Genomic DNA, 13,228 nt, shown 5'->3' on the forward strand with positions numbered 1-13,228 from the left:
TTTGAGGTAATCGAAGCAGAGGCCGCTGACTGTGGTGTTGTGTGTACATCGCGGTATATCAGGTTCAGTCGCGCAGAAGGGATGGCGGTGGAAGAGATCGACTACAGCCAACGGTGGCGCCCAGAATTCTACTGGTCGAATTACAACCTTGGCGTAAAGTGGGAACCGACCGTAAAAGACAGAGCCAAAACTTTCCTCCTGGCCATTATGAAGCACAAAGATACAAAGTTCTTTGATAGAAATGGGAAACTAGCTAACATCCTACCTGATAAGCGGTAACCGTAACCTATCAACATGTGAGTAGAAGAGAGAGAGAGAAACACTCATCATAGAGAACATCAGTAACACTCATCATGCGTTGCCATTCCAGTGGACTAAGCTAACATGCCTCTTATCTTGTAATAGGAAGCAGTTTGTATTATTTGTACATTAGTCTATAGGTATGGACACTGGACAGCACTGTCTCTCTATTTTGAAAACTAAGCGAAGATAAAAAAAAATTGAAAGTCAAGCAGATTCACCCAATTTTATACTCTGAAATTATACATTAGCAACGTATTAAGTCTGTATTTAGCATAGTCTACGAAAGACCATTAACATCGTTATCAATCGATTTAGTATTGATTACGATTAGTAAACTATAGTAGAAACTAAACGAAAATTAATTAAACCTAAATATTAAGCTGATTCACCCAATTTTATACTCATAAATTATACATTAGCAACGTATTAATTCCATATTTAGTGTATATTTAGTCTCGACTACGTTATAAGTACAAAACGGATTTGGTTTGAAATGTTTGCCCATAAAATTGTTATTAGTTTTTCCATCATTGAAGTATCAAAAATATGAATTGACACAAAGTTTTATGGCGTCATTCATATTCGAACTTAATTAAATCTAAATATTATGCAGATTCACCCAATTTTACACTCTTAAATTATACATTTGCAGCATATAAATTCCATATTTAATAGTACATATTCAGTCTCGACTACGTTACAAGTACAAAATGGATTTGGTTTGAAATCTAGGTTAAAATGACTCCAACTAGACCTGTTAGTTTTTGGTTATAACACATGTCGTAGTGGAAGATTGAGAGAAATTTTAATTAAGAAAATTTTAGTACAGAGTATTAAAAATAAAATGAATGTGAATAAATAATATCGCCTTTGTCTTTGTTATTTGAAAACATCACAAACAAAATAACTAACAATACAAATATACAATTAATTTTCTATAAATTAAAGCAATCAGGAAATAAATCGTTCTATTAAAATCTCCGCTCTTGTGAAGCCCAAATAACAAGAGTTTTATTATAAAACTGATTTGAAATTCAAATTTTCTACCGAATCGCTTGGACTATTAAAGTGATTGTAATAAAAACTGGGCACACGAATGAATAGGAACATTACACTTCGGGCTTTTAAATGTGTTTTTATTGTAATAATAAAAAGTTTACCTTACCATTAAAATTTTATTCAATTATTATTGCAGGACAAAATAATTATTTACGTTCTAAACATTTGTTGATTAAATAAATAAATAACCCTGGACAATTAATACGACACCATATAGTCCCACGGTAAGCCGAGCTTGTATTATGGATACTAGACTATCATAAATACTTAGATATATATATTTTTTTGTGAATATATACCTAATACACATAGAAAATACCCAGACCGGTACAAACAATTATATTCATGAATACAAATATTTGCACCATGCAAGGAATCGAACCCGCGACAATCGAAAGTAAAGAGGTGTTATATACCGCTAGACCACCAAGGCCGTCAAATTATTGTATATTGTTTCTATATTTAATATAATCTCATATAGAATGAAATCAGGTACGAAAATGCTCAGTAATTTGATTTGTGTAAATTAAATTAAATCCAGTCAATATACTTTTATTCATTTAGGTTTATACCACTCATTAATGGTAAACTAAATCTACCATCACTTCGGATGTAGTTTCGTACCAAGAAGAGCAGATAAGTAATTTTGCTCTTACTCTCTTATAAATAAGCTTGTAAATGGTTTCCGTAGACGTATTTTTTTCATAAAGAATAAATTTAATCAGGAACCATAACCCAAATGCTAACTTATCCTAAATAGAGATATCTTATACTAGATATTTCCCACGGGTTTACACTACCATTTATTTCCTGATCCCATGGCAATTTAAAAATCCTTTCACAGTGGATGCTTTTACAAATACTATAAAACAAAGTCGCCGTTTGTTTGTTAGATTCTCGGTTAACTTTATCAGATTTAGATACGTTTTCGTTATCGTTTAGAGAATTTCACATTTATAAATAGGTAAGTCACACTTTCGGTATTATAATGCTGGTGTGTTATGGATTGTGTGAAGGATTAGGTATAAAGGATGGCGAAACAAAACTATATATAGACAATTATTTATTTTTATCTTAGAACAATTACAATGAATGGTATAGTACAAAAGCAAAACAATATACAACTAGATATATTCATTTTAAACACATGTCAAATAAATATAAAAAAGTAATTTATTCCAACGACTCTAAAGAGTTCCGTAACAGATGTCTTAATAGCTTATTTATAATTTCAATAACATTGTAAGCCTATTAATAACCTATTAACGAAAGAAAAACGTTCTATCTTTCTTTCTATCTATTACAATTGATGAATTTGTTATTTTAATATCGTAAATTTTTTCATAACATCGTCGTAGTTTCATGTTATATGAAATTATTAATTCAGTAATTATACTAATGCCTGGAAGGCGTGGAATCAGTCGAATGATATTATTAAAGTACTTAGTAAAGTAGTAAAGTATTTGTATAATATATACTTAAAATCACAATTATATTCTCATTTTAATTGTACATATAGTATTATGTCGTATGTAAAAGAATTGAGATCTTTAACTGTTAGACCTACAATGAGAGTCACAGGCAGTTTTTATATTCGTTTATCCATATTTAAAATATACGAGTTCTTTTTATACATTTTATTTTATAACACTTCTGTCACTGCGATCTGCTATAATAAACATCTATATGTATAAGCATCTCTCTATTTTCATTCATTTTTACTTTAACATAGTGGTATTACACCTATGAGAACAAATTTGGCCAATACAAAAAAAAATGCATAGTACATATTTATATTCTATCACATAATAATGATGGTGCTATTCATTATATAGCATATGCTGGTGGTCACTCTATTCTTCCAAATGTGAATTTAAAAATGAATCTGTATTATTGTAAACATGTACAACATTTATTTGAAAAGAATGTGATCTGAGTTTCTTGTTAGTTCTTCTGATCTCAAAATCATTCCGAGCTGACGGTAGATTTGACATATCATAAGAGTCTGTAGTAGACCTACAAGAATAAAGATATTTTGAATTTGAAATTTATGGACAACGGTTACCATTTACTACCAGATACTACTTAAGAGATGAAATCTTGTTACATGATGTACTTAGTGTTCATGTATATAGACGAGGGTTACCACTTCAGTCTGTTTACCATCGACTTTAATACAACAAAAACTAGGATATTTTTTTTGAGTAATTTTACGCCAGTTTATATAATAGACCTCGTAAGCAAGTAGGGTTAGTTATTTAAAAAGTAATAATCAAATTAATGTTCAAAAACAGAATAGAATACGGAAAAGGTCCATAATGAAACACTTGAAATATCACTTCATAAAATTAATTCAATTTCTCTCCAGGGGACAAATTAACACTTTTCGGTGAAACTTTATTTTGCTAATTCCGTTTGTCACGACAGATATGATTAATATTCATAAAATTTCAGTTGTAGTGTCCAAGACCTAACAGAGATTTGTGTTAATCAACTTGCAGACTTTAAAACTTAGTCATTTTTAAATTTCGAGTTTAGTATACACCAGAGTTAGAATGTAAAAATTTGTCTGCGTTAGCCACGCAGTCACTCAGTCTCACATTATATTTCAGTCACCAGAAAGCTTGTTTTGTAACCTGTGTTTCGATTGTAGGTGCAAATTAGGCAGTGAAATTATTAGTTAAGATACATGATTTGGATACTGGATTCGTGACAAAACTCATGAGTTGCATGATTTTTCTCGGGTACCACATAAGAACGTGATTCGTAGTGCTGTTTATATATGTAGGCAATAGTCCCACTACCATCAGGTGGATCTTCAGGTTGTAAGCCATTCTAACGATGACATCCTTAATATAAGTAGTAGAAGTTTTCTTACAGGACAGACAGAGACACATAGGACTTAGAACAAAGTTATTTTTTATGGGAAATTATATTACAACCTTTCTACAAGAAATGTAATGATTAAATGGAATGAGAAATCACAAGGTGGAAAGTAAATTAAAAGACAGAATTAATTTTTACTTATTTATTATAAAACTTATCACAATATTATACATTTAATATAATCATTACATTAGTGATATAACATTAACGCTAAATTAACAGTCAACAAAAGCACCGATATGTATTATACCATAAATTATTGATAATAATTATATTAATACAATCTATCATTAATTATACAAACTGTTTTATTTATTTGTAAATAAATTTAAATACAATTTATGTATAACGAAATAAAATTTGATATTAACAGATATGTGATAAAAATTATATATGTTTATATAATCTTGTATAATAATTTTAATACTATAAGTTATATTTACAATTAGTGCTGTTGTGTTTATCAGTTAATTTGATAGAAGTTTTATTGTGTGAGATCTTTCAATTATATATACTTTATATAATAAATAATAAAACAGAAATTAATTCATAGTACTATAAATAACGTATAAAAACATAACTTATTTATTAAAAGCTAAAGAGTTTAAATATATTTTTCTCCCAAACTATAATACAATAAAGGTATATAATATATATTATATATATGATACAGAGCAACATACTATTGCTACTGTCTATTATTTGTTATATTTTAAAATTATTTTGGTTTTTATTTTCTATTCTGTCTGCTGAAGATGTAAATAAAACATTTACCTATTTATCTTATAATTATCACATCATCAATAAAAAACAAACATTTAATTTAACGAGTTTCATACAATGGACCGAATTGACTGAGCATTGTCTACCCGTTTTATAATTTTAATCCGTGAAAAGCAATGAATTCCGCCGAAAGTGGGCCATGTTGAATCGTGTTAATTTGTCTATTCAGTGAAAAACACTCGGTTGAACTTTCCTCATAATTATGTAAAATAATATAGGTCTACATAAAATATAACAAACACCTTTTAGTATTCAATTTAACCAACATTCATACAATATTAAAACAATATTTGTTACAACAAAATTTCATAAACTGTATAAGTAGAAATATTGTTTTCAACATTGTATAAAATATGCAATATATTAAATTATTAGTATAAGAATAATATTCGAAATTAAGTAAAGTTACTCATAATATTGATTACAGTTTTATTTTAGTAATTTATAATAAAAAATACATTACTGCACCGGAATTCTGTTTAATCTTAAAAATAACAAATTAATTAAAAATAACACTTAAAAAGGTGTACATTTTATATACTATAATATCTGTGCATAGTGTGATTTTTAGTTAAGTATTATTATATTAAATAATAATGTATAATACAAAATATAGTGCGTCACATAAATCATCCTTTAATTTTCTGATATTTGATCCTATTTACGTGGTTTATTATTAATACTAAATGCTAACTATTTTACAGTCAAAGAAAAACATTTATTGTACGATGATATGTTAGTATGTGTATGAAATAACTCAGTTTGACTGATGTGATAATTCCAGTCACTGATGAAAAATATTTACAGTCATTTATAAACATAATTTAATCATGGTGAAATATTTACAATAATATTTCATTATGAAACACATATTAAGTTACATTTTTGATAGTATAAGTTAATAATAAATTTGTTAAACAAACGCATTTACAATATATTTATGGATTTAAATTGCATTCTCCATTCATATAAATAGGATATGTGAACGATAAAGTATTACAAGAACGTAATATTCTTCAACTGTAAACAATTGAATGCCATTCGTGATAGTTCCCGATATGAATAGAAGGAATGTTCATATAATACCTACCTAGTTTTTCATAAAATATTTTTTAATATAGATATTTACAATATGAAATAAATAGTGGAAAGAAAAACACGATATCAATATGATATGGTGACAGTATTTTGAGATATGTTGTAATTGTATGATATAGCTTCTATTATGTTCATAATGAATTAATAATTATTTTATTATGAAAGAACATGAATAATTAAATACATGTATTATAAGATTTAATCTTATGTGCCCAGAGACAATTCGATAAATGAATAAATAAGAAAATTATTGAAAATAAATTGTTACTTATATATATAACGTGTGTTGTTATTAATAAAAAGATAGATATTTACAATTTTTAATAATATAGCTTTTATTACATCGCAATTATTTATTATTGTTTGTATATTACTAATAAATTAAAATAATAGTAAAGTTATATTCAAACATATTTTCTGTTTAGTAATATGATTCTGATAATCTTTTATATTTAATTTATTTTACTGTAACATGCAAGTATTGTACACATAAATCTTTCTCTTGAATCACTCAGTCTATTTCTGAAAACTGCATTAGAATCCGATGCGTAATTTAAAAGATATAAGTGAAAAGACAGCCATTTTCATATGTGTATATATAATCACAACGACATATTACAACACAAAATACTGCAACCCAATCGAATTTATAAATTAACTTGATTTATGTGGATGATGTCTCGGTTGGGAGATTTTAATCAGCATAAAAATTATAATGAGTTCAAATAACTTTATTTTATGTAATTGGAATAGCAAACAGTTTGACAGTTTATCTAATGGTAAGCAGTAACCGTCGCCTATATACTCATGGCAAGTATGAATACGTTATCACGGTACACTCGCGATACCATTAATACTTTGCCATTCGAGAGGAATAAGATGTCATAATTCTTATCCTGTAAATTGATTGTCAATTCTGTATTCTACACAGCTTACAAATTAAGCAGTTTTGCGTCTGAAATAGGTTGACTGAGGTACTTACGTAGACTTTTCACAGTCTAATAGTTATCATTTCGTGTATAAATAACTGTTTCAAATTTTTAATCTATACATATAAATAAAATTGGAGTGTCTGTTTGTAATAATGAAATTACCATTTTTAACTACATGCATACGAATAGAAATACGGTACACCAAAATAATATTTTTTACAATGTTTCACAGTCAGACAGTCTGTTTGTTCCGGCTAATCTTTGAAATGGCTGGACCGATTTTGACGGGACTTTATTTGGCAGGTAGTTGATGTAATAAGGAGTAAATTAAGCTACTTTTATTTTAGAAAAATGAAGTTAATTGCGGGAATAGCTAGTATAGAATAAAAACTACCTTTAAATACAACCAAATTTTATAATTTCATTAAAGTTTTGTAGACACTTATATGGAGGTCCCAGAAAGCGATTAACTAAATGGAACACCGCACAACACCCTCTTAACCCAGTGACGATTAAATAGACTGAGTAGAAAGTTATGTTACTTGGGAATGATTGTCGAAAACGTTATCTTGAAAACTCGTTTGTTATTCAATAAGGAGACAGAGTGAGTACTTTGAAAGTAGATTAATTACTTAACAACTAACAATACAGAAACTGTTGCATGAGTAGATGTGTATGCCCATTTTGTAAGTTGAGAAGTTATAAACTCATGTATATGGTTTCCAAATGAAAATTAATAATACATAAATAAAGAATCTTTACATTAAACAAAATTGCCGCCGCTGTCTGTTGGTTTATATCTTTCAAATTACGCAATGGGTTTTAATGCAGTTTTAGCAATAGATATTCAAGGGGAATATTTATATGTATAAAACAAGACAAGAAATTCAAAAATTTGTAAAGCATCCGTGCGAAGTCAGAATGGTTTGGTAGTATAATATAAAATAAATATAAAAGAATTCATATATAATTAAAATATATTTTTTATCTTCTAATCCAGAGCATTAATTGTTAATTCTAGAAGAATGAATAAGAAACACAACTGTAACTCTATTCAAACCAATTTACATTTTTACAATTGTTAAAATGTCTACATTAAGATAGATTTTAAGTTTTTTTATATGTAAACGGCAAATAAGTAGACTGCCATCGGATCGTAAGTGGTAACTTGTCACCTATATATATAATACCATGAAAATTATGCTATCAAGTTAATATACCACTATAATACCACTCATGCACTTACTAAGCTTAGATGTCATACTTTAAGAAGCATGACATCTAATCTAAGTCAGTGACTTAGTAAGATAGTGAGTAGTTAGACAGTTTTCTAATTTATTGTAAATTGAAAGAACAGTTACACGGCCTACTACATAAATAAAAATTCAGAACCAACAGTTTATCGACTTATTTAATTAATTTTCAAAATTGTCTCGGACACAATTAGACCAGTCAATATTACACGCAAATGTAGAGAATGTATTGTATTACATTATAGTTACATTACATTAGTACTGTACAGTTATGTACACTCTCACTAATGGTCCGTTTTAACAAAGATCCTTGGACGGTATACCAGCATTAGGATCTTTAACAGCATCCGTTCTACGGAGTACTGGACAAAGAAGAATATAAAAATGACATACTTTTAGAATTAATTAAACCATCCAAAGAACAATAGCCTGTGATCTCTTATTTTTTTAACTCTTTATCAGAGTCCTGTAAATATTGTACTTTAAAATTACTTCTAGAATAAAAGAAAAATTTAGACAAATATTACTTTGTAACAATCTGTATTATTTTAGTATTTCCAATCTGTTGAAGAGTTATATTCATAGTCATTAAAATTATTAGTTTTGATCTGCCTTTTATTATTTAGCGATTAATATTTCATTGATAATGCATATTGTAATTAATAATAATGATTGTTTAAATTTCATCTAGTTATTACTGTTTCAATAAGTCTATTCTCCTTTAGACAACTTAAAATTATAATGTAGCATTAAAAATAAATATTGTTCAATGTAATAAAAAAGGTAATAAGTTTTGAAGTATTTCTTAACAGAATTAGCTTAGTTTTAGAAAGTTGATCTTTGTAGTCCTGAACCACTTAGAGCGATTACTTAGAACAGTACTCAATACTACTCGTAACATAAAACTGTTGTGTTATTTAAAGTTTCAGATTAAACTTTAATTTGAAGTTAACTATAACTAAATTTGCTTCACGGCCAAAATATTCAATAATTGATTATGATGTGATTAGCTATTACTGTGAAAAGGAAAACGTTCGTTAGACCTAATAACAATATTCTTTACGAATATTACAAGATTACAAATAGAAAAATACATGTAACATTTTTGTCAAGAAAGAAAAATAAGGAAAAATTCAATGCCTCCAGATAATTCGTTTACCCCGCGTTGATTGTAGCCGACTGTGTTTCTAGTGTGTCAAATATATTCCTGCGATATCCAATAGTCACCGTCTCTTGTCTAAATTGGTCATCTAACTAGGTCACCTTATATCTCCGTACTCCGTCCCAAATACAACCAGTATGGCTGCTAAGAGTAAACTTATGTAGCTGGTCGTAGTCTTCACACCACTTTGAAGTTCTGCAAGGCTGGATCCTGTGCAAAGAAACCAATTAAGAATCTATCAAACCACATGAAGACATAGACGACTCGCTTTACACGAATAGTAATAGAATTAATTTTGTATAATCTGCCGATGAAACTAAAGGTATACCTCTGGCTTTATCGGCATTCTTACTACATTTTGCCATTTCGTAGGACTTCGATTAACAGATTTATTAATGGCAACGCACGTAGGATCAGTACGTCACCATTTTTATGTGATACACGCAGACAGATAAGCTTAGTTTTCGTCTCGTAACGATTTTATGGTTTTTCTTTCTTGCACTGTTAGATACGGTCAATATTATTTACTTAGTCAATATTAATTAGAGAAGATATGAGCAAAGGTGGGCAAATTTTATAAAAAAAATAAAAAAAACGAATCAATTAATTCACATTAAACAACTCTTAAAAGCAATTGCGTCTATGAATACAGACAGCATGAATTTAGTAAACCTATTTTAGTTAATGCTACTATAGTACATTAATTATGCGTTAGCATTCCTGAGGATTAAAGGAGTATATCCCATTTCTGTATCTATGCTTGTATAAGCATCTAATAATAATACATTTAAGGCTATTGGAATATTTGGAATAATTACTCACAAAAATGTTTAAATAGTTCAAGCATGAAAAACAAAAATTATTTCAGTCACTTCTTTCTAATTTTATCCGTCAATAAAGTTATATTGTTTATGTTGAAATTAAATATATTTTAATCTATGTTTAGAGAAAACTTTAAGTTAAACAGTTTAAATAATTTTACGTCAATTAAAGTTTTCGAAGACTCAGAAATGAGTTTGAAAACTTGGTTATAGTTAGTAGTTTATATTATTAATATGTACTTGAGATATTCTACAGTTGAAATGTTTTATTTTGTGAACTAAATTTATAATTAACCTCGTTAGGAAGCAAAAAAATTATCCCTAGAAATGAAGATTCCCGCTAGGACTGTCGCGTATTATATGTAAAACAAGACCTGAAGCTCGGCGCTTACCGTCGATATACAGGACATGTCCTAAATCAATATTTACAATAAAAAAGAGTGGATCAATCAAAACGCCTACTATCGCGATACGCAGGTGAAAGGCACAGAAGCGTGTCTTATCAAGTCACAAAACTACATTTTTGTGGAAAGGAATGAAAACTTTAGCCAAAGTTAGAGGTTTCATAACATGATCTACGACTGTATCTTGTACAGTCTTAGATCATGTTGAGAAACCTCTCAGCAATACACTTTTTAAAAATATACCGTGGAGTTTTTAGCAGGACTCTGCATCTGATCATAAAGCACGAACTATCCAAGCCTCGCTTGAAATAATAAAGACATTTATTCAGTATTACAGTATTCTTATAAGCTATCTATCTTATATACTATACAATTTAAAAGCTAAAACATACTAGTAACGCTGAATGTGACTCATTTCTGACTCTGAAATCAAAGTTCTGCACTTTATAAGAGCTGAAGACTGGCCCAGACTTCAACCGTTTAGACTTCAAATTATGGTCAGTTTAATAGGACATAGCCTGGTTTAAAGGACACGGCGACTTAAATCTCTAAAAAAGCCCTTGGTGCAAGCAGTGGTGAAATTTCCCTTGGAAACAGTACGTAATTCCACAGATTCGTGACCCAACAGATTAAAGGCTTGTATAAAAGCCAAAGATGGCCATTTCAAATATAATATTATTTTATTTTTTGCTGAGACTTTAATAAATATGTGGGTATAAATTTTAATAATATTACCTTACTTCATTAAAAAACTGCATTTTCGTTTGTAACAAAACTCATGGCTGGACTAGGTATATATGTATATATGTATGTGTGTGTATATATGTGTATATATACATACTATGTATAGTATATTAATAAGTAAAGCAAAAACTGTATGTGCTTAATGTGAAACAGTAAAATAGGTTTGGTAACTGAAAACAATGTCATTTATGTAATTTATCTTTATGGCAGTACCCCTACAATTCTCTCTACTCTCGCTAACAGAGCATCTTTCATCTTCATCCTTATCTGTTTTCCTTTTTCTCTTCCACTTTAATTTCCTTTTTGTTAGATTTGATTTTAAATCCATATATACATATCTTTATATATTATGAAACGAAATCGCTTCCGCTGTCTGTTCACTTAGACTTTTTAAATTACGTAACTAATTTTAATGCAGTTTTTAGCAATAGATAGAGCAATTCAAGAGGAGGAAGGTTGATATGTACAATATATTTACACCCGTGTAAAGCCAGGGCGGTAGATAGTATATAATAAAAATGTAACAATGTCTATACATGGAAAATATATATGAAAAACAATTACTTTTATATTAGGAGTATTATCAGCGTAATATAACTGAAATCATTGCTAAAATTTTTGTCAGTTTGTCTGTGCACGCTATCTATGGTTTGACTGATTTATGAGTAGTATACCAATGTATTGTGGTAAGCTTCAGTTAAAATTAAACTTTTTTAAACGTACACAGGGCTGTCTAGTCCCAAACTAAGCTTAGCTTCTATTATGAGTACTAGGTAACTGAAAGTAACATTTAAATATATATTTTTTTTGTAACTACATAATATACGTAGAAAACACACAGACCAATACAAACAATCATACCCATGAATACAAATATATGGAGACAGAAATCAGAAATGTGGTGTTTTAGTTATATCAACAGTTTATATGTAAAAACGTAACTATTGCGTTACTGAATACCATTGGTAAAAATTTGCGGACTCAATATTAGTAACTATCATCATCATCATCATCATCATCTGCTTCTTCCTTATCCCATTTATTTGGGGTCGGCGTAATATGTTTTTCTTTTCCATTCATCTCTGTTCGCAGTCATTCCGCAGTAATATTATTACAAAATGTTATTATTAGGTACCAAAAGTGTTGTAACTGGTTAATGAAGAAATGTTTAATATTCCAAATTTGCATTTAAAATTTATAGTTCCTTTTGTAGACTCTTGTTTTGTTACTTTCATTCTATTCTGTTACGTCAGTAGTCTATATTAATTAATATTTTTCCCCGTTTACGTAGTCTTTTTTCTTATTACTACATGAATAAACTACAACAAAGAGTAAGGTATAATGGAAATAACATACTTATTAATGTAATACTAAGCTTTAAAGCCTTAAAAATAAAGGCCGCTTTTATTCGACACTTTCTTTCTTTTGACAATTTATTTCATAAATTCATCAATATTTACGGTTTAAAAATCTATATTCATTAGATTTTTAAAGAGTGAATATTGATGAATTTATGAAATAATGTAAACATCTATTTTCTCAAATATATAAGACAGGATTACTTTGCAATAAACCTGTATGTATATGCAAAACATTTTTTTATACTAACTTCATCGTTGTAAAATGTTCTAACAACACACATTGTTATTATTTACTTTACATGTACTCTGTGTGTATTTCCCTATAAAATATACATATGTAAAAGCCCCTAAAACATTAAAAAGAAATCTGTATCCTAACGACCTTTATCTAATTTACTGGTTCGGTATCAGTTCTTAAATTT

General features: G+C 28.6%; 1 protein-coding gene across 1 annotated transcript in view; it reads right to left on the minus strand.

Annotated features, from left to right (window-relative positions):
• Positions 1-9,459: 9,459 nt before the first annotated feature.
• Positions 9,460-13,228, minus strand: part of LOC131846609 (uncharacterized) — an 81,552-nt gene continuing 77,783 nt past the window's right edge. The window contains exon 9 of the mRNA XM_059195946.1: positions 9,460-9,686. Within this exon, the coding sequence (XP_059051929.1) occupies positions 9,574-9,686 (113 nt within the window). The 3' untranslated portion in view covers positions 9,460-9,573. The remainder of the gene's footprint in view (positions 9,687-13,228) is intronic.

The sequence above is a fragment of the Achroia grisella genome, unplaced genomic scaffold (assembly GCF_030625045.1).
Source record: "Achroia grisella isolate CSIRO2021 unplaced genomic scaffold, CSIRO_AGI_Agris_v1 utg511, whole genome shotgun sequence".
NCBI classification, from domain to species: Eukaryota; Metazoa; Arthropoda; class Insecta; order Lepidoptera; family Pyralidae; genus Achroia; species Achroia grisella.